The 27,763-nt window shown below is 33.2% G+C and overlaps 1 protein-coding gene across 6 annotated transcripts in view; it reads right to left on the bottom strand.

Moving 5' to 3' along the window:
* The window catches only part of LCORL (ligand dependent nuclear receptor corepressor like), a 164,425-nt gene that overhangs the window by 97,236 nt on the left and 39,426 nt on the right, over positions 1-27,763 (bottom strand). For 5 of the 6 annotated variants that reach the window (XM_047090449.1, XM_047090447.1, XM_047090446.1 and 2 more), the window contains exons 2-4: positions 17,487-17,552; positions 7,120-7,199; positions 6,111-6,240 (exon numbers count right to left, since the gene is read on the bottom strand). In XM_047090449.1, the coding sequence (XP_046946405.1) occupies positions 6,111-6,240; positions 7,120-7,199; positions 17,487-17,552 (276 nt within the window). Of the gene's footprint in view, positions 1-4,601; positions 4,649-6,110; positions 6,241-7,119; positions 7,200-17,486; positions 17,553-27,763 lie in introns of all 6 variants that reach the window. The other variant, XM_047090450.1, reaches the window with a different exon arrangement.

The raw sequence follows: 27,763 nt of genomic DNA on the forward strand, positions 1-27,763 counted from the left end.
TTCACTCAAAACATTTTAAGGAGGAAAACTCACACACACACACACAAATATAAATCCATATGGAAAAGGCAGGGGATAACTACTAGTTATTACTAACAAATCAATATTATTAATTGATAACCTTTATAAAACAGTCTGAGAAGGTTGTGGGTATAATGCACAACTAGCCAACAGCAAATAGTAAACTGTAACTGACAGTTCAAATTATATGTAAGCTAAAAATGGCAAGATGGCAATTTATAAACTAATTTATCACATTTCACAAGTATGGTATTTGAAAAAGCCCTCTGCTAGAATCCTAGACTCCTTGTATGTTGGTGAGTAAGAGAAATTCAGAAAGAATGAGGTTCTGAAGTACTATGGGGACCAGGAAATTCTTTAAAACAGAATATAGATCATATTAAATGAGACAGACAGGCAAACTCATATGGTAGGCCTGGCCTATAATTCAGGTGATTTTTACACTAGATTTTCTCATTCATAAAACTACAGTATATGGAAAAAATTATCTGGAATACAATTTCCTAGAAATCAGAATAAGGAAGTGATCAACTCTGTCAAACGATGCTGAAAGGTTAAGTAAGATGAGAACTGATGGCTTCCCTCTGAATAATACAAGACGGAATTACCAAGGAAACTGATAAAACAATTAGTGAAGTAGTAGGAAAGAAAGTCTAATTGGGACAGGTTAAAAAGAAAAGGGGAATTGAGAAGTGAAGACAGTAAACGTACAGATAATAAATATTTACTAAATATCTGTGTGTCAGATGCTTGAGATATATTAGTCAACACAAGTATAAAATCCAATTCTTCATGGTGCTTATATTCCAGCAGAAGAAAGACAATACATAGTAAATAAAGGAAGAAGTAAATTATATATGTTAGAATGTAATTGTGCTACAAAAATAAAGAGTAACTTTTTAGTTGTTGGAGAGCTGACGAAAAAGAGAAAATAACTACTTGAAAGAGAGGAAACTGATTAGGCAAGACTTATAAAGTCAACATAATTGGGTGTTTTACTCTAGCCAAGTTTAGCTGGTCAGGGCAAGTGTGTAATATATGAGGAATGGGACTAAAACACAGATAAGGTTCTAATAAGCAAATATGACACAGGAAGAGAGAATTAACGGAGTTAAGATTTTTATACGAAAGATGATCACAGTGATTATTAAGCACACTATCAGAGCTATTCAGCTTCACTTCTGCCACGTCTAGGAGAAGTGAAGTCATGTCTAGGAGACAATGAAGAGTTGAAAACTGGTGTGGTCAACAGACTGGAAATTGTAATGAGGTTAAAAAAATGGGGGGGCAGGATGAGCACTGGAATGAAGTTGTAGTCACAGAAAGAGATGGCTGAAATTAGATTTGAGAGGCGGCAAAGGTCTAGGAATGGTCATGGAGAAAGATGGCTGGAGGGGAATGGAGGAAAAGATCATTGGAAATGAAGAGGTCCAGAGTGTCCAGAGTGTTGAATATATCACCTACATAGAATTTGAAGTCACTAAGAATTGTGATGGGAATAACATTTGGGAGGAATAAAGTGAATACGTTGGTAGAGGTCCACAACATGATAATATAGATGGAATAGTTTGCTGTCATGTGCTTCAAAGGAGCTCAGGGTTTTGAGTGAGGAGGGTGAATAAATGATGGGAAAGCAGCTATAAAGATATTAGAGGTTACCTGCCAATGGTATCATCCTATATTCCATAAAGCAAGAAATTAAAAACAGCCAGTAAGGGGAGGGCTACAAAAGCATCTCTTACGAATATGCAGATCTGAGTGACAACAATAAAATAAAGGGAACATTAAGAGGAAGAGCCTGAGGACACAGGAGATTTTTGCTGATTAAAGACCACAAATTTCAAAAGAAAAAAGTAGAAATATGGGTGCTTGTAAAGGGATAACTGACTCGAATTTGAGGATAAAAAAGACAAAAGGAGATAAGAATGCAGATGATAATGAGTGACCTGACAGTTGGCCTTTAATTCCTGTCATGGATGGTATTGCAGGTAGAAAAGTGATTTTACCAGAATGCAAAAATCTTAAATCCAGTTCTAATTTTAAGTGTATTTTCTTAGAATTTCATTCATATCTTCCAGATTATGACAAAACAAGAAAAATATTTTCATAAACACCTTTGAACGTGGCCCATAACAGTATGTGAGTTATTTTATGGCACTAATACACAGTTTCCGGAAAGTTCCAAATGGCAACCCATATAGGAGAAATTCGATGTATGACCCACAATGATCTCACAAAGGCATATTTGTGTAAGAAACTCTGGGCATGAATGTATCAGGTCAAATTTACACAGTCACTCATGGATGCCTGCATTTAGAGAAAAGCAATCTAAAAGATTTCTTAGAAGAAATCAAATGCTTTATTAACAGTCATAACCAATTGTTTAGCAAGCCATATTAATATTTATTTCTTGATATAAGATTTAAAAATTAAGAGTTTAAAAGGAAAAGGATCTGTGTTCAGAAAAGGCTGAAAGACTTTATATAAAACCTGGCTACCAATTAATTTAAGGGGAAAGGGTTGGTTAATATCAGCTTTCAACTAACTGCATCAAATATATCAGGAAAGGTCTTTGAAAACAAAAAACCAGAATAGTAGTTGCATGAATGCTAATATGTGTGTGGATAAAAGATAAAGCAGGTGAAACATATTGTATTTTGATGAAGAAAGATTTCATTTTATCATATATTTAGCAGTATGATTCATTCAACTACTATCTTTCCAATTTAGTCAAGTAACCTTCTTTAATTTAAAAATAAAAGATGAGACATCTTCCTGAATCATAAGCTGGTGACTTACACTGCTTCAGGTAATCTGAGAATGCGAAGCAAAAAGTAAAAATAATTTAGTTTACATCTGATGGGGATACTTTGGAAAAGGCATTTTATATCTACATGGCTATGTTTCTACACACTTCAAAACAAACTGATACTCAAACTATACACAGTAACAAACTTAAGTACAGAGTAGGGAAAGGTAAACTATATATACATGCTAATTAATTTCTTTCTTCAAATCAAATAAGTAGTAATATTAGAATAGGTAGTGAAACTGGAAGATACCTGGACAGTTTATTAGTACGCATTCATAAGTTCAACAAGTATTTCCTGAAGACAGATGTAATAAGTATTGTTCTAAATACTGAGGATACTGCAATTAACAAAAAAAAAGTGCCTGCTTTCATGGAGCTTTCATTCTATTTTAGCACTACAGACAATTTTAGGGTAAACCTCTGGAAGGAATTCAATTTTGAAAAATTTTGAAAAATTTCTGAATAATATTCAAAGCTAGTTAAAAGTTCATCTCTGTAGTAATATACCCTCCCCCCCCATTTATTCAACTCTGAAAAAGTATTTTTGACTAGCTACTAATTATGAGGGATTTGCCAAACTATTTAGTATTTAAGTTTCCTCCAATCTATTATTAAACACTACAAGGAAACTAATCGCTGAAAGCGTCCATGGTTCATAAAAGGGAAAATGGAAGTGTAGAAGAAATATAGCATTTCTCATAGTCCTCTCTAGTCTGCCTAATTCAATTAAAATAACTCTAATCCTAGCTGGCTAATAAGTATAGAATAGGAAAGTCTTCCTACTTAGTACATAAAAGAATCTGGGTGCTCCTCACACAGAACACTTTTTAACTTTTTTTTTTTTTTAACTTCCTGAGGATTCAAATGTTTGTAATAGAACTAAAAGACACATTACTTAACTTCTCTGTGTTTCACTGTCTCTACCTGTTAAAATGATAACAGTACCTACCTCTTAACATTGTTTTCAGATTAAACAAGATTAAGGCATAAAAAGGTTTCAGTGCTCAATCATAACTGATGATATTAACCATCTCATTACCCTGTGTAGTGGGTTCTTAATAACAGTTTATACTTATCATTATCTTCGTCCCTAAAACCACAGTTAGGAAAAATAATAAACAAGCTATAATAAAGCTATTAAAAGATTTCTTTACATTTTGGCAAGATGATTAACATGCATATATTCCTCAAACTAAGCAAAAGATCAGTATCTGTCGAGTATCAGTAACATTAATGTTACTAATATCCAGAATTCCTGAAAATGGCTGAGTTTGGGAAATTTTCAGGAATCAAATAAAAGCTCCACCAACAATATGCTTTATCAACATTTTATTTATTACTCCAAAGGCTCAGAAGTGTTTCTTATCTTTAAAAACATGTTTATGCCTTTTATTTTCAAGTAGAGTTAACAGTGGAATTAAATAAACAGAGACGTTATCATCACTTAAAGATACTATTATTATCTTCTGGCCTTATCCTAATCCAGACCATATTGGAAACCTCTAAAATGATTTTATTCAAAGAAAATTAAAAAATAAAGAACAAAAACAAAACCAAGTAAATGAGTAGAAAAGTCCTTATGTTTAATTAAATCTGGAAAATCATGTTGGACTACAAATAAAGGAATTAACAAAGATAAGACCTGAAGTTAAAGCAAAAATACTAATAAGAATCTTTCATTTAAAAACTTTGCAATCCTTCAAAGATCGGGAAGAAAGCCAAGATTCACCTCAAATGGAGAGGTCACTAAATATCCATGAACACTCACCCAACCATTGGTAGGAGACCTCTTGAAGACCCAGATGCTTGAATCAGCTGAAATAGTACCAAGTGTTTACTGATTACTCTTAATAGGGCAATGGAGCACAGGTTACTCCATACTATCAAAAATTATAGGTCATAACTATTGATAATTCCAGCGACTACCATTATAAATTACTCAAGGAAAAGAAGACTGAGTAAAGAGTTCTAAGGTGAAACCGTGTGCATGTATGTAAATGTGTACATTTCCTCCAGCTCTATTAGTGATATAAATCTGATAACATAATTCTTGTAAGTGTAAGTACACTGGCACAATAAAATTTTTTAAATTAATGTTATAAACTTCTTAAGGAAAGCATGTAAAATATTAATATGGGTTCAAATAGAAAATTTCTAAAAAAAATAATGTTTTTTTAAAGACAATGCCGATTTCTCAACACTAAGCACTTTAGTAACATACAGGAAAATATTTTCAGTCTCCTGCACTTAAAAAAAATATACAGTTCTTAACCTTAGGTCTTTTAATACACTAATGATTCTTCTAATAAAAGAATTCTCATATTTCAACACATAAAACTCATAACACTGAGGACTAAACAAAAGCCTCCTTGCTCAAAGGTGAAGACTATTTTCAACATTATTGATTAAAATCTAAAAGTTATCAACTTAATAGAACAGTATCTGATGTTAACCTAATTTCAAAGAGGAGTAAAGCAGGGTCAACACCTAGATGAAATACAATAATGTTTTCCTCAGTCTCTGGAAAGTGGGAGGCAGAATGATAACCCTTCCCATCTTACATTCCCCCTATATCATGACTCACTCCAAAGATCTTTGTGGTAAAAATTAAGACACTCTACTACTGCAGAAATTGCCAAGAACAAAAAATGGAAGGTTCTATATTTCTATATTTTTCTCAAGCAACTAAGATATAAAAACTACTCTCTGATACATGTGTATCAAGTAAGGTAACAAGTGAAACAAGCCTCATTTGGTTTAAATAGTTTAGACAGGTGAGTAAAAAAGAACATTTGACATTTAAGGTCAAGTAAGCATATTCAAGCTACCAAAGAAACACTGAAATCCCAAGCCAGCAAAAATACTCCAATCTGGCTGATAAATGACTTAACTGTTAGATTTCTAAAGACAGCTTTACAGTATAATATATCTATCACTTATTGAACATGAAAGAACTTTTGAAGTCTTGAGAACAGCAACAAAATAAAGACCAGAAGCATAAAAACACTTCCTGTCTGCCTATAGTAGATGAGGAAAATATCTGATAGTGTCAGGGACAGATTTGAGAAAAAAGTGGAGAAAAGGAATGGCTAATAGAAGACTAGCCCTACAGTAACTAAGAATTCTAATGTCCTAATATGAAGAAAAACTAAAGATAAAAAAAGAAATAATAAAAAATGGAGTAAAGACTGACATAAAAAAAACTTGCGTGTGAGAAAACTGCAAACATTTTAGATCTCTATTGCAAATTTTAAATGACAAAATATACCAATATTACCTTTCTTTCGAAAGAGTGCATTTAGGTAATTTTCTGCTTGGCATTCAATCTTTTCAGTGTTGGACTGGCCCTGAGATGATAGTTCCTCTGTTGGTGTTGACTGTGAAGAATCAAGAGATGGTATACAATCCTAAAATTATAAGAAAACAACATAAAAAATCACTTTTTATTATACATGAAATTCCATTAAAAATTGCAAAAAAATATTCTCTAAATGTTCATTTATTCTATCAAATTATATAGAGAGAACATAAAATTTGGGACAGGAGTCAGGAGAAAAGAAATTTAGCTTTGATACCAAATTAGCCTTATTTTTTGGCAAAACTACAGTCAAAAATGGAGGGGGGAGCAGAGTAGATAAAATATATTGTTAAATAAATTCATTAGATAGCAATGCCAATAATGAGAGTTGTAACAACAAAGCAGGTATGTTTACCCACTAATCTGACCAAAAATGGGTACAGGTTCTCAAGTTGTCATTTCTTTTCAGCCTTTCTCACACCAGTAAAGAATTAGGACTTTCCACCATACAAGAAGATGCTGCTTGTCTAGTTTATGCCTTGTTTATATTAGACACTAAATATTTAATCATTTACACAGGAAATAACTGTGATATCCAAAAGACTTCAAGAGAGTAAAAGGCTATAAAAAGTAGTACCGCATTATCCTCCAGCTACAGATTCCTAAGAAAGACTACAGGGTGGTCTCAAATCAAACTAGGTCTCTAAACTCACTGTCATCTACCTAAATACAAAACAGATCTAAACTGAACTTCATGAGTCAGGGAGCTATAAGGAAGAAATGTGAAATAAGCAAAAAAGATGAGTGTTTTGTGATTTCACCTGCAAGTTAAGCTAAATGTTAGACTTTAAAATATTCTTCACATTACCAAAATCAAGTATTTAAATTTCCACTGTAAATCACCAATTTTCAGAAAAAATTCAGTTAAAAAAATTGTGTTACAATTGTGCAATTAGTTTAGAAATAATTTCATAGCACTAAAACTTACACTGACTGCTTCTCTCTGTAGATTACAAAATGAACATTTTTCATCCATAGACCAGTCAGTCAGCTCTTCTGGTTCACAGTCTTTAAAAGAGGGAAAAATATTCATTAAGTATACTAACTTTATTAAAACAAATAAAATTACCACTCTCCACAGCAATGGCTCATATAAAAAAACTAACTACTAATAGTAAAGGGAGAAGGCCTAACTTTGAAATTAAAGTGATGACCTCTAGAAAGAAATAGAGAAGGCTGTAAGGAGAGTAATTTGCACTATTATGGGACAAAGTATCAACAACAATGAGCTGGTTATAAATTAATTTTCTAACAATAGGGTCTTAAGTATCATCTAACCTTCTAAAAGATTCAATTTATCATTACCTATTAATTTTTAATTTTCACTATGAAAGAAATCAAAACAGGGAGATATGGGGGCAAAATAAATAAATTTTGCACATCATGAAAGCAACATAAAACAGAGAAAAAGGAGTAAAGCACCAGAAAAGCCCACAGATTTGAGAAAATGGAATGCTGTCCAAAAAAATAGAAATCCATAGCTAAAGAGATCCGATTTTTATTACATTGTTTAAAGGTGTTGTTGCAAGAGTTAGAGTAGAAGGCAGGTAAACATGTTATATTATTCAACACAAAACACTTTTTTTTTTCACAAGAATGTTTCATATAAGTCAACTATTATAATACAAAGTTTGTGCAAAACAAACATATAATGAAGAAATTTTATGAAGATAGAATATCATTGCCATCCTAACTATACTTGGTATAGACAGTGATTTTTCAAAGTTCCTTCTTGCAGTAAAACTCTCCATCTCTTTTCCCAAATAAATTTTTACACAGAACCTCAAATATATGAAACCATTATCACCTGAGGCAGTTACCCTGGTACGAATTTGAAAAGCACTGGGGTATACCACAGTAATTTTCCCTCATACTTTTGAAATACATAATGAAGTTGAATACATGTTTCTACTAAACTACACAGAAAATAAGCTTACTTTTGTTGGAATAATAATAAATAAATAAGAGTGAGGATCAGCCTCTAAGCAATTTTTGCATCAATCCAGATACACAAATCAGAGTAGAAGATAGTATGATGTGATGGAGTATAAAGTGTATAGTGATAGCTCCCTTAGGTTTTAGCAGTGGTCCAGAAATATTTCTATTATTTATCTAAACTTAGAAATGGTAGGAAATGGGAGCATGAAACCCAGTATAGGGCAATGTAAAGATAACTGGATTTAAAGTCTCCAAAAATCTGTAATGGAACTTACTGGTTGTAACCTTGTCAAGTCACAACGTTTTTGTTTTAATTTTCACATCTGTAAAGTAAGGATCCCACTACCTAACTTGTGGATCACATGAAAAAATGTGAAAATATTTTATAAACTCTAAAACACCATGCAAAGGCTAGTTACTATCAAAACAGGATCATCGGTCATTATTTTTTAAATCTATACAATCACAAATATATTTAATAAGGTTAATTTGTGTAAGACAGATAATTTTAATGTATCAGTTTAAGAAAACTGATCACTTTTTTGTAAACAACCTGATTAATCAAAAGTTTAAGCAATCTATACAATTAGAAACCCAGAACTGTAGTTATGTAGGTGTATAATTTTCTTCAACCTTTCAGCCTGTCACTATAGAATAATACATTCACACTCCAGAATGTGGAATTGTGCAATGTCTCTTCCTGATCAGTGGAATGAATGTGGGAGAAGTGGAAGTATACTCTTCCAAGCTGATGCTTTAAAAGGTATGGCAAGTTCCCCCAGTTCTGTTGAGTTTCTACCTTGCAACACGAAAAGAACTTGCCCAACACAGCCATTATTCCTTCCGACTGGCACCTGGAATCATCAGGAGAAGTGATTCCTGAAGTCCAGTGAATCAGATCACCCAATGAGCAAGCAATAGATTTTAGAGCTCTTTGTTATGCAGTTTTACTGTGCAAAAACTTGACTCATAGGCTAAGCATAATAACTTTGATAGATCAAGGAAATCTTATTGCTTTTTTATTATGGCCTCATGAATAAAAAATATGAAAGATATCTAGCACTGTGCTTTTTTAAAAAATAGCTGGTAGTCCTGGAGAAGAGGTATTTTTGAAAAATTATTATAAGGTTTCATGAAGTTTCAGTGATAAATATGTTGAACTGAGGAACAACTTTGGATTAATTAAAACAATTACCAGCTGTAAAATAAATTGGGCATGCTCAGATTATCTCATTTATTTTAGTTATTTTAGAAGTTCTTCAGAGAGATGTTAATTAAAGTAAATCCCTATGTGGTTAAATAAACAGCACTGAATAAATCAAAATTATATAAATGCCATTAAATTTTGCTGGGTTAAAAAAACTATGACTTTACTTACAAATATTTAATAACTACTCTTTCTACATCAACTTTTGATTTTGAGTTCAAATAAATGATGATGAGACACATTTTTTTTATTTATTGGAAAAAAATTTTTGAAAAACTCTAAGCCAGATTTGTTTGTCCAGATTATCTTTTCATGTCACAAAAAATAAATACTGCAACAAAATACATTAATTTTATCTCTCAAACAAAATAAGACAATAAATCAGATATCCCTAAAATAAGTTGCCTCTTATTCTGAAATTTTAATAAATGAAGCTATAAATTCAAAAAGGGCCAAAGTTTGTATCTCACAGAAAAGGCAATGTCATAATGAAAACGGATAGTAAATGACTAACAAAAGATCAACATTTTCACCATGGGTATATACTCATGGGCAAAGTTTGGTTCTAACCATTTTACCTAATCTATCTTGGAAAGATAACAGACTTTGAAATTAGAGAGCCCTGGAACTGAGATATCTTTCCAAATACTAGATGTGGCCTTTGGCAAGTTACTTTCCCTGGCGTCAATTTCCTCATCCGTTAAAATGAGGATAATAATTACACCTTAAGACTATAGTAACAAAATTAAACAAGAATGTATGAAGAACACCTAACAAGTCCAATTGGTGGTACTCTCATTTTCTTTTAGATAATCATACTTCCTTTGAATGTTTTTATTCTCTTCAGTACCCTTTAACCACAAGAAATAAATGTAAAGTTCCCAAAGACAAAGCCCAATGAAAAGTGAAAAAAGAGAATACTGAACTAGATTGATCATGAAGGTCATGAAAAAGTAGTTATAACTATGTTGATTTTTTTTAAATTTTATAAATGTTCATTCACTTTTGAGAGAGAGAGAGATAGAGAGAGACAGCGTGCCCAGGAGTGAGCATGAGCGGTGGAGGGGCAGAGAGAGAGGGAGATACAGAATCCAAAGCAGGCTCCAGGCTCTGAGCTGTCCACACAGAGCCTGAGGTAGGGCTCCAACTCACAAACCAGGAGACCATGACCTGAGCTGAAGTCGAATGCTTAACCAACTGAGCCACCCAGGTTACCCCTAACAAATGTTGACTTTGAGGGAAGATACTGAACATTGGGCAATGTTATTAAAAAATAAAATTTCATTATGAAATTACATAGTAACTATACTGAAAAGTACAAAGAAGAAAAGCTATTTGTAATCCCATCATCCAGAGATAATGATTAACATTTTGCAATATATCCTTCCAGTTTATATTCTAGGTCTTTTCAAAAATGAGCATCAGCAGATTCTTTGAAAACATCAATAAAAATGATAAACCTCTACCCAGCCTAACCAAGTAAAGAAAAAGAAAATATCAGAAGTGAAAGATGGGCCATCACTACAGATTCTATGAATAATAAAAAAATAAAAAAATATTATGAACAATATTAGTTGGACAAATTCCTTGAAAGACACTATCTACCAAATTTCAAACAAAAAATAGAAAATCTCAATAGGACTATATCTACTAAAGAAATTAAATCAATAATCAATAACCTACCAAAACAAGAAAACTCCAATCCAGATGGTTTCTCTACAATCTGTTCCAGAAAATAAAAGCAGAAGGAATACTTCCTCATTCTATCATTATTATCTATCATCATTACCTAACTACCAAAAACTGTCTGAACAGACACCTCATCCAAGGATATACGCAGATCGCAAATAAGCTTATGAAAACATGCTCAATATCATTTGCCGAGATGCTCAATATCATATGCTGCTAGAGAATTGCAAATTAAGATGAGCTACCACTACACAGCTACTAGAATAGTTTAAGTCCGAAACACTGACAACATCAAATGCTGGTGTGGATGCAGAGCAAAAGGAACTTAAATTCATCACTGGTAAGAACACAAAATAGTACGGCCACTTTTGAAGATAAGTCTTACAGTTTCTTCAAAGTTTAACATAATCTTTCCATACTTATCTAGCAATGGGGCTCCTAAGTATTTACACAAATGAGCTGGAAAGTTATGTCTACATAAAACCTGTACACAAATGTTTACAGTAGCTTTATTAGTAATTACCAAAACTTGGAAGTGACCCAAATGTCTTTTAAGTAGACTGTGGTACATCTAACCAAGGCAGTATTATTCAGTAATAAAAAGAAATGAGCTGTGATGCCATGAAAAGACACAGGAAACTTATATGCATATTGTTCAGTGAAAGAAGTGAGTCTGAAAAGACTAAATACTGTATGATTTCAATTATATGACATTATGGAGAAGAAAAAAAAACAGTAAAAAGAGCAGAGGATTGGGGACAGAGGAAAGAACTAAAAAGGTGATGAATACAGGTGATTTTTAGGCCAGTGAAACTATTGTGTTGGATATTATAGTGTGGATACATGACTGTGCATTTGCCAAAATGCAGACAACTGTACAACGTGTATACTTAACTATGAGGCTTTAATTAATAAAATATATTGATATTGGCTCATTAACTGTAACAAATGTACCACACTAATGAAAGATATTAACATAGAGAAACCTTGAAGGGGGATTATATGGGAAATCTTTGTACTTTCTACTTGATTTTTTTCTGTAAATTTAAACTGCTCCAAAAATGCTATTTAAAAAATTAGGATATTATACACATGTTTATTTGTCACAAATATTTCCTATGCTCAAATATACTTCTAAATCATTTTTAACAGATACGCATGGTTCATCAAACAGATGCATCGTAACTTATTTAATCAATACCCTATTTTTGGATACTTAGTCTTGGGATTATAAATAGCATGATGAATACACTTGAATAAGTTTTTGTGTACACATTGATAAGAGCTAATATAATTTACCTAACTATAAAATACAGCAATATTAGATTCTCTGGTTTTAATATAGATAATCAATTCATATTAGAAAACTACTGACTTAATACTAGGCCATGAATTCCTAGTAGTTCCTTTCCTCACCGCTAATCACAGTTCCTTACACAAAATAAGCATTCAAAATATTTCATCTAACAAAAAGGTAATACACAATGGGGAAAAAGACATCTCTTCAATAAATGCTAAGAAAACCGGATAGCTACATGTAAAAGAATGAAACTGGACTGCTTTCTTACATCATACACAAAAATAAAGTCAAAATGGATTAATGACCTAATTGTGAGACCTGAAACCTTAAAATTCCTAAAAGAGAACACAAGCAGTAATTTCTCTGACATTAGTGGTAGCAATATTTTTCTAGATATGTCTCCTAGGGCAAAGGAAACAAAAACAAAAATAAACTATTGGGACCACATCAAAATAAAAAGTTTCTGCAGAGAAAAGGAAACCATCAACAAAGCAAAAAGACAACCTACAGAATGGGAAAAGATATTTGCAAATGATATATCTGATAAGAGGTTAACATCCAAAATATATAAAGAATTTATTCATCTCAATAACAAAAAAACCACAAATAATCCACCTAAAATATGAACATGAATAGACATTTTTTCAAATGACCACAGGCACATGAAAAGATGCTCAACATCACTCATCATCACGGAAGCAAATCAAAAGTACAATGAGATATCACCTTATACCTGTCAGAATGGCTAAAATCAAAAAGGCAAACAAGTGATGGGTATTAAGGAGGGCACTTGTTGTGATGAACACTGGGTGTTGTATGTAAGTGATGAATCACTAAATTCTATACCTGAAACTAATATTACACTGTATGTTAACTGACTAGAATTTAAATAAAAACTTGATTTAAAAAATGCAAGAAACAACAAGAGTTGGAGAGGATGTAGAGAAAAAGAAACTCTTGTACACTGTTAGTGGGAAGAAAAATTGGTACATCAGTGTGGAGAGTCTTCAAAAAATTAAAAATAGAAATGCCATATGATCCAGTAATTCCAATACTAATTACCCCAAAAAAACCCAAAACACTAATTCAAAAAGATACATGCATGCCTATGTTTTACTGAAGCATTATTTATAATAACCTAAAGATGGGAAGCAACCCAGTGTCCATTGATAGATGAATGGATAAGAAAGATGTGAGATGCACATACATACTAAAATATTACACAGCCTTAAAAAAGGATGAGATTATGCCATTTGTGACAGCATGGGTGGACCTAGAGAGTATTATAAGTGAAACAAGTCAGACTGGGAAAAACCAATACCATATGATTTCAATCATGTGGAAACTAAAAAAAAAAAAAAAAAAAAAAAAATCAAATCAATAAACAAAAGCACAACTGGACCTATACAGAGAATAAACTGGTGGTTCCAAAGGTAAGGAAGGGGTGGGTGGGGTGGGAGGACAGGCAAAATGGATGAAGGGGGGTGCGGAATAATAGGCTTCCAGTTATGGAATGAATAAGTCACAGGAATAAAAGGCACAGCACAGGGAATATAGTCAATGTTGTAATAGTACTGTATGATGACAGGTGATAGCTATACTTGGGGTGAGCATAACATATAGAGAAGTCCAATCACTATGTGCACACCTGAAACTAATGTGACATTGTGTATCAACTATACTCAGATTAAAAAAAAAATTGGGGGGAAGGGGGGCCAGACTGGCTCAGTCAGTTAAGTGTCTGACTCTTGATTTCAGCTGTGGTCGTGACCATGGGATTGAGCCTTGTGCGAGCTCCGTGCTGAGCATGGAATCTGCTTAAGATTCTATCTCTCCCTCTGCCCCTCTCCCCCACTTGTGGTCTCTCTCTAAAATTAAAAAAAATTTTTTTTAATGTTTCACCTAATAAATCTTAAAAAATTGTTTTGTGCAGCACCTGGGTGGCTCAGTCAGTTGAGTATCTGACCCTTGATTTCAGCTCAGGTCCTAATCCAGGGTCATGGGATCCAGCCTCAAGCTGAGTTCTGCACTAAGCATGGAGTCTGCTTGATATTTTCTCTCCTTCTGCCCTTCTCCCCTACTCACACACTCTCTCTCAAAAATAAAAATAAAGACAAATAAAAAATAAAAAGTAATTTTGTTGTCTCCACCATCCTAGTGTTTAGAGTTGAAAAAAGGATATTATGTCAAAGATATTAAACTTCAGTCAGTGGTACAGTCAGGGGTCAGCAAAGCTTTTCCATAAACAGCCAAATAGTAAATATTTTAGGTTTTGCAGGCTATACCATCTGTCACGCCATTCAACTCTACTGTTGTAGTATAAAAGCAGACAGAAAATGTTTCAACAAATAAGAGGGGCTGTTTCCAATAAAACTTTATTAACAGGAAAATTAAATTTGAACTTCACATAATTTTCACATGCCATGAACTATTAATCTTCTTTTGTTTTTTTCCCCACTATTTAAAAATGTAAAAATTACTCATAGCTTAGAGGCCATTCAAAAGTCAACAAGCTGTATTTGCCCCACATGCTATAGCTTGCAGACCTCTGATATAATCTCCCTTCCAAATGTAGACACACCTAGAGAAAAACCAGTAAGGATCTATCAGCCAGTTTACATAGGCCTACTGCACTCTTTTCGTATTTTTGTAAATATTCACAGTCACAAATAAATCAGATGATCCCATAGGTGGAAGAAACCAGCTCACAAATAAGACATGAGAAAGGACTGACTAAAGTAGAAAAAAAGAGGGAATTTTTGCTTAAAAGTTTAATTTTTTAATAAAAAATAATTTGGAGTAATATACAAGAATCTTTTGCTACGTAATATACTTAGTTTCTGGGTTTTGCAAAGTAATAAAGTTTCAGATTTCCAATGATTTATCTGAAAACATACACTAATCTATTTGAATTCTGCATACAAATTTCTTTAGTGAGAAATCCGTATACTTGTAGTCTCAGCATCTAAATATTAAACCATTTTTAACACTGGCAACAAAACAAGCACACTTATTTATAAGAGGTAAGAAAGAAGCTGGAGATGTCTCTAATGGATAGTTTTTACATGCCTTTTCAAAAGGCTCTACATTTTTTATTTAATTTTCCTTCAAAATATATGGCTGTCTTCATCCTTGCACAGATTACAGATTTATTGCTATTATATTATCATTCTTAAAGCTACAATTTAATTAGAAGCTTTTTTTTAATCATAAAAGCAGAAAAAGGAGGAAGAATTTACCTAAGAAACCTGATGAAAGAGTATCTGAGGGTGAAAAAAAGGCAATGAATATGTGCTTATATGCAAGTTCCAAAGCTTAGCTAATTTTGTTAACTCCTCTCACCAAAAAAAGCACTAAAAAGGACATAAAGTATAAGATCTATCTGAATTTAAATAAATGGAATGAGATATACCGCAATGGGTGATTAAATCAACTAAGTAAATTAATTATAAATAGATCTACAATGAAATACTGTTAAGAAAGATGAAAGATGATCTAGGCGTTATACACCAAAATGATATACCAGTGAACACAATATGCACAGAAACTATATACACTGTGCATAGAGTATACACTACTATAATAAAAGAATAAATATACACAAGCACATATCTTACATTTATATAAAAATGTTTAAAGGTTATCTATGGATTGTGGGACTAGGAGTAATGTTTTTCTTTCTGGCTTATCTGTATTTTCAAATTCCCTAAAATAAATATGTAAAACGTGCATACTAAAGGAATACTAGCCTAGAAACAAAAAACAAAGCATTTATTTCCTTAGAACATTCTGCCCTTTGCATAATAAACAATTTCTGAATGAACATAAATATACACATACATATACAATGTATAAACAAATGAAAGTAGGGGAAGCAACAGGCTAAGAGTCTTAAGTTGTAATTTGGGTTACCAGAAGACAATTAAGTATAATGTTGACTTCTGACATGAATGAGGAGAGCAGGTTAAGAAAGGAAGGCTGAAGAAATAGGTCAAGCATAGGTTAAATTTTTGTTTCTTTAAATGTTTCCTTTGTTCATTTGTAAGCTCAGAAATATAGGTGAAATTACAGTTAGTACTGCTAAAAAATATATCAGGTAAAAATACTTAATTCAGTGCTGAATTATGACAAGATGAGAAATGATTAAAGTTAAAAGAAATAAAAAATGATCTTAGCTATAAGAATAATAAAACACAAGAACAAGCACATTTTGGAATCTTCATTCTTAAAGTCGTGTTCTACATGTGTATCAATTCATCTCACTGAAGACAGGTGGTTAGGACAAATGATCTTCACAGATACTTTCAGATCTACAATTTATAACTCAATTATCCTGCTCAACATTAATAAAGAAAGAGCAGAAAACTCTGACTACTCCCATCATCACTTCCTCAACTCCCACCATCACTCCCTCAACTTAAAGACTTATTTATACAGAAGAGAGAAGGGCCTGTAGAGATGTCTTGGGTCTTGGTAGAATGGCAGGTACCACAGGATAGAAGGTAACAGAGTTAGTACATAAAACTGACCCCATACAAGACTCAGAAATAATTTGATCAAAATCAAAGCAGTAAATCTATACTAGCACTACCCATTTTGTGAATAAACAGGAATATAATTTCAGATGTCTACAAAACTGTTCTTTCCTAGTGCTCTACATTTCCAAGCAAGCAATAAAACAACTGAACTAGGGTATCACAGTAATTATATCATAAATCAAAATCTTCCACTAGGATTTATGCTACAGCGTTTGAAAGAGATGGCTATACTACGTAACAAATAGTATTATACATAAATATAAGATTCTGAACACACATGGCAGGATTTTTCAGAATGACAATCTGATTTCCAGGCTGCCTATCTCATGAGCAACAGAAAATATTTACTTAAATCTTCTTTAAGAATAAGTGAGGACACATAATATGTAATAAAAATTAAATTGTACCATTAAGCCAAAAACAAGCTTCAGTTTCCATTTCAATCAGTGTAGTAAAGTTTTTAAAAAGATTTATAAAACAAAATATTTGGATTTTATTTATTCATTTAAAAATACTAAAAAACAAGACCACAAATTCATATTTAATATAAAGTTAGCATAGAACAACCATTTTTTGTTTATTAAATGGGACAGAGTTTTAAAATAAAATTTAAAAAGCATTACCTTCAAATAAACTGAGGTCTCTTCGTAGCCGTGGTCCATAAAGCCCTTCTAAAATACTCTCAAAACCTGTGTTGTAAAAGAGAGAAAAATATATAACCTACTGGAAGAGTTAATTTTATAATAATCAAAAACCATGAACTCTATATGATTTAGAAATTTATAAATTTTACATACTATAAGGTGTCATTTTTCCTTAACGTGTATTAAGCTGAAGTAGGCAACACACAATAAACAATCAAACAATGACTATCAGAAATCACATGATTGTGAAATTAAAATATTCAAATGTAAATATTCACAACTAAAACAAGTAAATATCTTTGTTACTTAGAAATATTCTGAGGTTGAAATATTATAAGCAGTAATAATTTTGTAGACAGAATAAAAAACAAAACATGTACTACATTCCAGTTTATATTTGTTATAAAAAATGTTAACGTAAAAGAAAGTAGCATCTTTAACCCCAATTAAAAGAATGAGTAAATGAATGAGAAAATCTTGCTGTGAAAAGTATGATGTGCAAAATTTAAATCTACATACTTGTATAAATGAAAACACAACAATTTTTTCATGGTTATGGACTGCCTTGTTTTAAGGAAAAAATTACTGAATATCTTGTCAGGTTAACAAGACCCTAATTCATGAATTTACAAGAGTATTCTACCTTCTGAATATACTGATTTTAGTATTTTACAATTTTCTTTTTGAAGTCTGTACCTGTATCTTATTCAATTTTAAGCAACTTAATAAACTACAAGGCATCTCAAGAAAAATGACCAGAACGGCAAAATAACCAGGAAACCAAGAAAAGGAACTTAGGGAAGAAAACAACTTAAAGGTAGCATGATGGCTCTGAACAAAGAAAACTAAAGTAGATTTTTTTTTAGTGGTATTCCTAAATTATAAAACAGTGGAAATATTTCATAAATCATAAAATGTTTTATTTTTTAAAAATGTTTATTTATTTTGAGAGAGAATGTGTGCAAGCAGGGGAAGGAGAGAGGAGAGAGAGAATCTAGGCAAGCTCCATGCTGTCAACAAGGAGCCCGGGATGGGGCTCGATCCCACAAACCATGAGATCATGATGTGAGCCAAAATCAAGAGCTGGATGGTCAACCGACTGAGTCACCCAGTCACCCCCATAAGATGCTTTAAAAAAAATGTTTTTTAGTATCTTTGAAATCAAGATGTATATTAAAATCAATGGTGTGTTATAGCCAAGGAGTGGCAACATTTTTTTCATTTAGTAGAACATGAAGAAATAATACAACTTACAACTGATGTCTTAGATTTGACAAGATAGTTATCATGATACTTGGTAAACACGTACTTAATAAAATCTTCGTGAAACGATTCAGTACTAGTTCCAATAGTGGAAATTTCAGGCAGAAAGTGAATGAACTATCACCAGAAAGAGCTTTCAAGAATGCCTCATCAGGGAAATACAAATCAAAACCACACTGATATACCACCTCACGCCAGTCAGAGTGGCTAAAATGAACAAACCAGGAGACTATAGATGCTGGAGAGGATGTGGAGAAACAGGAACCCTCTTGCACCGTTGGTGGGAATGCAAATGGGTGCAGCCACTCTGGAAAACAGTGTGGAGGTTCCTCAAAAAATTAAAAATAGAACTACCCTATGACCCAGCAATAGCACTGCTAGGAATTTACCCCAGGGATACAGGAGTGCTGATGTATAGGGGCACTTGTACCCCAATGTTTATAGCAGCACTCTCAACAATAGCCAAATTATGGAAAGAGCCTAAATGTCCATCAACTGATGAATGGATAAAGAAACTGTGGTTTTATATACACAATGGAATACTACGTGGCAATGAGAAAGAATGAAATATGGCATTTTGTAGCAATGTGGATGGAACTGGAGAGTGTTATGCTAAGTGAAATAAGCCATACAGAGAAAGACAGATACCATATGTTTTCACTCTTATGTGGATCCTGAGAAACTTAACAGAAGACCATGGGGGGAGGGGAAGGAAAAAAAAAAGGTTAGAGAGGGAGGGAGCCAAACCATAAGAGACTCTTAAAAAACTGAGAACAAACTGAGGGTTGATGGGGGGTGGGAGGGTGGGGAGGGTGGGTGATGGGCATCGAGGAGGGCACCTGTTGGGATGAGCACTAGATGTTGTATATGGAAACCAATTTGACAATAAATTTCATATTAAAAAAATAAAATTAAAAAATAAAATAAAATAAACCAAAAAATAAAAAAAACAAAAATAAACATTTAAAAAAATTAAAAAAAAAAAGGATGCTATATAAAAGACTTCCAGTTTGGGTAAAGACTCAGACTGAAAGAACCCTAAATCTCTTTCTATTACTAAGATATTCTATTTACCAATGTGCTCCAAAAATAACATTGTAAACAATTATTTTAAGATGTTTTTCTGTGACATATATTGGACAAAATGTATAAGCCTATATAATGTATTGCCTATGTAAGCCAACTGAATTTAAATGCTGAATGTTTCCTAGATTTGTTTGAAAAGAAGAAAACAAATAAGGACTTACACTTTTGTTTTATTGAGTTTCTCAGCTCCTCCCTAGATAACACCAAGGTCTTACATATATCCTGTTAATTATTTATTCATAGTGCATAGTGTTGGTGCTACCATAAACATCTTTAATCAAAAGTTTTGTTTCTGGAAATCAATTATGGAAACATAATTGATGTTTGTATATTGACTCAATATCTAGCAACATTGCTAAATTCTCTATAAAAACTTATCTGGATATTCTTTACATACACAAACACATTATCTATAGATAATGGTAGTTTTGTTTTCTCCTTTCAAATCCTTACTGCTTTCTTTTTTCCTGTTCTTGCCTTACCACCTTAGCTTAAGCCTCCATTATGATACTGAAAATTAGTGATGATAGTAGACATCCTTGACTTTGTGAAAATTAATAAAAGGAAATTTCATTTAGAATGGAGGCAGGAGGCCAGCAGTGGGAACTCTCATGTCCTATCACTAGTTGTCAACTGCAGCCTAAATGAAGAGAGGGACTTTGCATGTGGATACTACCTGACTGGCCCAGAAGGAAAAAAGAAGGCTTTCCTCCTCCCCTGGCAACAGTTTAGCCAATGAGAGACTGTCATAACTCAGCCAATGAAAGGCCACTATACTCTGAACTCCCAGTTGGCTCCAATGTTTATAAGAGCCCACCCAACTTCCTCCTTTTCCTGTATAAAAAAAGAAACTTGTTCAGGGGACTTGCCTATGGTTTTGCCCCAGCTTGCTTGTCCAGGATGACAAGTCTCTGCTATTCCTAAATAAATCCATCTTTCGCTGGTAAAATAACTGTCAGTTTTATTTTGAAGGTTAACTACTTATGTCCGATCTAAGTGTGAAAGCATTCAAAGTTTCATCATTAAATATAATGTTGGCTACATTCTTTTAAAATAACACCACTTGGGGCACCTGGGGGGCTCAGTCGATTAAGCATCCAACTTTGGCCCAGTTCATAATCTCACGTTAGTGGGTACAACCCCTCAACAGGTTCTCTGTTCTCAGTGAGGAGTCTGCTTCGGATCCTCCAAAGAGAGAGATGCAGAAACTGAAGCGGGCTCCAGGCTCTAAGCTGTTAGCACAGAGCCTGACACAAGGCTTAAACTCACCAACCACGAGATCATGACCTGAACCAAAGTCGGAGGCTTAACTGAGTGAGCCACCCGCACCCAAGGTATTCTGTTTCTTATGTTACTGCCATTTCAACTATATTTCTCAATTTACTTGCATAAAATGTTTCAGTATATGTTTTTATCTAATGTCCAACAATATCAGCAGCTGTGTCCTTTTTGCTTCTTATTCCTTACTTTGGTTATTTATGCTTTCTCTTTTTTCTCAATCAAGCTCATTAAAGATTTCTCAATTTTTTTTTTAATTTAAAAAGAACTTTCTTTTGATTCCTTGATCTCTTTTGTATGTGTGTTTTCTTATCCACTAATTTATGCTCCTGCTTTTATTTCATGTCCTCTATTTTGAGTTTATTTGGCTCTTATTTTTCCTTTTTAAATGAATGTTTATCTCATTAACTTTCAGCTGTTCTTCTTTCCTAACATGTATTTAAAGCTATCAATTTCCATCTAAGTACTCCTTTAAGCTGCATTACACAACTTTTGATACATTCGTATTCTCTCATCATTTGGTCAAAATATTTCCTAATTTCTATTATGACTACTTTTTGGATCCATGGGTTTTGGAAGCATATTTCTTAATTTATTTGAAGAAAATGCCCAATATAATTTCAATCCTTTGAAATTTTCTGAGATTGTTTATGTGGTTGATATAGACAACTTTTGAAAATTCTCTACATATACTTGAAAAGAACATGCACTCTAAATTGGTGGATACAGCATTCTGTATTTGTCCATTAGGTTAGCATGTTAACTGTACTCTTTAAATTATCCTTATTCATTTCTGTTATGTCTCTTCTCAGTTGTTGAGAAAAGTATCTTAAATCTTCCATAAAATTGTGACTTTTTCTATTTCTTTGTTGTTTTATATATTTTTTAGGCTGTATTATCAAGTGTTTATAATTTTATAACTTTCATAGCTTCCTGGTGAATAGAACTTTTATACAATTATGAAGTCACCTAATTTATTTCTAGCAATGAGTTTTGCATTAGACTATATGGTCTAATATTATACATTGACTATATGGTCTAATAGTATACAGCTATAAAATAAAACATTTTTTGGTATTGTTTCCATGATGGGTCTTTTTCAATTATTTTACAAACTTCCTGTATTGTTAATGTGGAATATCTTTTTAAAAACACTCTGAGGGAAAAAAAATAAAATAAAAACACTCTGACATTTTGTCTGAAGTTAGTAATTTAAATTTAAAAGTTACCAATATATTTGGGTTTAAATTTTTATCTACTTTTTTTCTATTTGTATCAAGGTGCTATGTTTCTGTTTCGCTCCTTTCTTGCAAATTCTGGAATTGACTGAATATTCTTCATTCCATTTGTTCTTCTCAGTTTGAAAATTGTTTCCTTTATTTCTATGCTTTTCTTAAGTTAACCCTGAAATCAGGATATAAATCTAAAGTTAATCAAATCTTTACCCATCATTGCAAGACTCAGACCTTCTCCCCATATACGCTATCGCTCTGTGTACTTTCCCGAGCATTATGTTCTTTTATGTTTAGAGACATATTTACCCTTGTCTTTGCTCTTCGTTACTGATTATAACTCAAAGCATGCTTCTTGGACTACTTTTCTTCTGCGTAAAGTAATTCCTTTAGTGAGCATCTGTTGCTGACAACACCCTTCATAAGACTGAATAAAAGGGTCTAAGTCATCCTCATTATATACTTTATGTTGCTCTCTTCTGTATTTTACCTCTCTCTTTTCATAACTGTATTATGGTTAATTTCTTCTACTCTATATATATTCCATTTCACAAATTCCCTCTATTGTACAATCTGACAAACATACCCTCTGATTTAGAGTCAACTTTAAAGAGATACAATTTTCATACAATACCACGTATCCATTTTAAGGATAAAGTTCAATAAATTTTGACAAATGCATACTTTCATTTAATCAAGAACACAATCAAGACAGAATATTTCCATCAGCTCAAATGGTACCCTTGTGCCATTTTGAGTAAATTGCCTGAAATAATCCAAAGCCCAAAGAAACACTAATCTATTTTGTCATTATAAACTAGACTTGTCTTTTCTAGAGCTGCATCTAAATGGAATCACAAAATACACACTCTTTTGTATCTTGCTTCTTTTGACCAAAAGTCTGAAATTTATTCATGGTGTTACATGTATCAGTAGTATTTTCCTTTTAATTGTGGAGATGTATTCTGTTATATGGATATATTATAAATCATCAATTCTCATGTTAATGGTCATTTGGGTTATTTAGAATGTGTGATTATTATAAATAAAGCTGGTATGTACATGCATGTATAAATCTTTATAAATATATATTTCTCTAATAAATATCTAAGATTGTTATTGCTGAAGTTAGTTGTAGAGTTGCTTTGGTTTGTTGTTAAAATTTTAAGAAACCAAATAGTCATTTTTGCAAAATGGCTGTAGTCTTTTACATTCCCATCAGTAATAATACAAGAGATCCAGTTGCACCAGAACCTTATCAACTTTCACACTCTAATGAATGTGCATGTGGTTGTAATCTGCAGCTCCTTGATGACTAAAAACTGTTAGCATTCTTTCTATTGAAATGTCTCTATTCTGTTTTGTAACAGAATAATGCTGGCCTCATAAAGCAAACCGAGAAGATAGCTATTCTCTATTTCCTGAGTTTGTATATTTTAATATTTATTCATTAACTATAAATCAGACCTGAAGTTTGCTTTATGGTAAGGTTTTAAATTATAATTCAGTTTTTTTAATCAATAAAAAAATACTCAGATTATCTATTTCTTACCTAAGTCATTTTTGGCCATTGGTATCTTATAAGTTATAGTATTTATTTGCAGAAAGTTGTCCAAAAGAGTTTCTTATTACCCTTTAATGTCTGTAGAATCTGTAGTGATAGCCCTCTATCATTCCCAGTATTTTTTTTAATTTTTAAAATGTTTATTTTTGAGAGAGAGAGAGATACAGAGCACGAGCAGGGGAGGTGCAGAGAGAGAGAGAGGGAGACACAGAATCCGAAGCAGGCTCCTGGCTCTGAGCTGTCTGCACAAAGCTGGACATGGGGCTCAAACTCACGGACCATGAGATCATGACCTGAGCCAAAGTTGGACACTTAATGGCTTAACTGACTGCGCTAAGTGCCCCCTGCCCCCTGTGTTGGTTTAAGTATCTTCTCTCCTTTTTCATTAATCAGCCCAGACAAAATTTTAGCAATTTTATTGGTCTTTTCAAAATACCACTGATGGTTTCAATGATTTTCTTTATTGTCCATCCATTTCTGTGATTTTGATTTCTGCCATACCTTTATTACATCCTTCCTTCTAATTACTTTTGTTGCATTTGCACTTAATTTTTCTAAGTTTTCCAGGAGGAAGCTTAGATCACAGATTTTTTCCATTGCCCTTTTAAAAATTTTTTATTTTTAGAGAGGGAAAGTGTGGGAAGGAGAGGGGCAGAGGGAGAAAGAGACAGAATCTTAAGTAGGATCCACACTCAGCACAGAGGCCAATGCAGGGCTCAATCCTACAACCCTGGAATCATGACCTGAGCTGCAATCAAGAGTCAGACACTCAACTGACTGAGCCACCCAGGCACCCCAATTGTCCTTTTCTAATTAAAGCATTTAAAGCTATAAGCTTCTCTATATTCATTATTTTAGCTCCATCTCATAAATTCTGATCACCTATCTTTACATTTTCATTCAGTTCAAAATGTTTGCAATTTCTCTTATGTTGTCTTCTCTTACACACAGGCTATAAATGTGTTGTTTAATTTCCAAAAATTTGGTCATTTTCCAGAAATCTTTGTTACTAAATTCCAACTGAATCCTTGTGATCCATAAAGCATGTTGTGTAAGACTGCAATCATTTTATATTTGTTGAGGTTTACAAGTAGCATATGAAGTACATTGGAGAATTCCATGTACACTTGAAAAGAATGTGTATTTGCAGTTATTGAGTAGATTGTACTATGAATGTCAGGCCTACTTGACTGATAGTGTTCTTTAAGTCTTCTACAGTTTTGTTTTTTTGTTTGTTTTGTTTTGTTTTGAAGTCTTCTGTATTTCTGTAGATCATTCTCCATTAGGTTCTGTCAGCTTTTGCTTTGTGCATTTTGAAGCTCTGTTAATTAGGTGTTTATGTGTGGGGCTTTTTTGGTGCATACGTTTCTTATTGGTTCTTTGTGAATTTACTTCATCATCATTAACAAAATGTTCTTTACCCTTGTTCTAAAGCCCTATTCCTTGATGTCTACTGTGTCTCATGTCACATCAGCCATAACAACTTTCTCATGATTAGCGTTTTTCTTCATTTTTAAAAAAAAATTTTTAAAGTTTATTTTTGAGATAGAAAGAGAGAGGTGGGGACAGTGGAGGAGGGGCAGAGAGAGAGAGAGAGAGACAGAGGGAGGGAGGGAGGGAGGGAGAGAGAAAACCCAAGCAGACTCTGAGCTATCAGTGCAGAGCCCGACACGGGGCTTGATCCCACAAACCATGAGATCATGACCTGAGCTGAAACCAAGAGTCAGACACTTAATTAACTGAGCCACCCAGATGTCCCATAGCATTTTTATTTTATATTTTTGCATCCTTTTTAACCTTTATGTTATCCCTTTATACTTACATGGAGTTTCTTACAACACACAGTTGAATCTTCCATTTTTATGCAGTCAGTAAATCTCTACTTTTTAATTGAAATGTTTAGACCATTAACATTTAATGTAATTATCAATATCAGTGGGTTTATAACTATCATCTTGTTATTTGTTTTCTGTCACATCTATTATATGTTCCCTTCTCTGACTCTCACCTCCCACAATATTGTTTTAGGTTAAATAACAATTTTTAGTATCCTAATATATTGCCACCATTAGTTTATTAGCTATACCTCTTCAGATTTTTAGTGCTGCCATAGGGCTGCAAAGGTTTTCTCTTAAAAATTTTAGAGATTTAGGGGTGCCTCGGTGGCTCAGTTGGTTAAGTGTCCAACTCTTGATTTCGGCTCAAGTCATGATCTCATGGTTCATGGGATTGAGGCCCACACTGGGCTCTGCGCTGACAGTGTGGAGCCTACTTGGGATTCTCTCTGTCTTCTACTCTCTCTGCCCCTCCTCTGCTTGCACTCCTTTTTAAAAAAGTTTTAGATTTAAGTTTTACATTTAGGTTTATGGTCCTTTTTGATTATTTTTTTGTGAATGATGTGATAGGAATGATATTTTTTCCATACAGACATCTTTTTTTCTATATTTTCTATATTTTCTATATTGACATCTATTTGATCCAGCACCATTTGTTTCCTTTCTACACCGTTTTCCTTTTTACATTCTCCATATTGCTCTTCATTATGTGTATGTTATCCCTTGATCAGTGAGTACACTGTGCAAATTCTAAAAGCAGTTTTAACATCCTTATCTGCTAATTCTATTATTTCTAGTCTAATTATTAACTATCAATTTCTATTAATTAATTTCTATTAATATCAATTTCTCCTGATGATGAGACACATTTTCCTGCTCTTTTGCACATCTAATAATTGCATGTGGATGCCAGACATTATGAATTTTACACAGTGAATGCTGGATTTTTTTTTCCTTTAAAGAGTGTCATACTACACGACAGGGATGCCCACTCTCACCGCTGTTGTTTAACATAGTGCTGGAAGTTCTAGCATCAGCAATCAGACAACAAAAGGAAATCAAAGGCATCAAAATTGGCAAAGATGAAGTCAAGCTTTCGCTTTTTGCAGATGACATGATATTATACATGGAAAATCCGATAGACTCCACCAAAAGTCTGCTAGAACTGATACATGAATTCAGCAAAGTTGCAGGATACAAAATCAATGTACAGAAATCAGTTGCATTCTTTTTTTTTTTAACATTTTTTTTTCAACTTTTTTTTTTTTAATTATTTTTGGGACAGAGAGAGACAGAGCATGAACGGGGGAGGGACAGAGAGAGAGGGAGACACAGAATCAGAAACAGGCTCCAGGCTCCGAGCCATCAGCCCAGAGCCCGACGCGGGGCTCGAACTCACAGACCGCGAGATCGTGACCTGGCTGAAGTCGGACGCTTAACCGACTGCGCCACCCAGGCGCCCCTCAGTTGCATTCTTATACACTAACAATGAAGCAACAGAAAGACAAATACAGAAACTGATCCCATTCACAACTGCACCACGAAGCATAAAATACCTAGGAATAAATCTAACCAAAGATGTAAAAGATCTGTATGCTGAAAACTACAGAAAGCTTATGAAGGTAATTGAAGAAGATTTAAAGAAATGGAAAGACATTCCCTGCTCATGGATTGGAAGAATAAATATTGTCAAAATGTCAATACTACCCAAAGCTGTCTACACATTCAATGCAATCCCAATCAAAATTGCGCCAGCATTCTTCTCGAAACTAGAACAAGCAATCCTAAAATTCATATGGAACCACAAAAGGCCCCAAACAGCCAAAGTAATTTTGAAGAAGAAGACCAAAGCAGGAGGCATCACAATCCCAGACTTTAGCCTCTACTACAAAGCTGTCATCATCAAGACAGCATGGTATTGGCACAAAAACAGACACACAGACCAATGGAATAGAATAGAAACCCCAGAACTAGACCCACAAACGTATGGCCAACTCA

The sequence above is a fragment of the Lynx rufus genome, unplaced genomic scaffold (assembly GCF_022079265.1).
Source record: "Lynx rufus isolate CCGP_SWC_20201006 ecotype Redwood Valley unplaced genomic scaffold, mLynRuf1.p SCAF_3, whole genome shotgun sequence".
NCBI classification, from domain to species: Eukaryota; Metazoa; Chordata; class Mammalia; order Carnivora; family Felidae; genus Lynx; species Lynx rufus.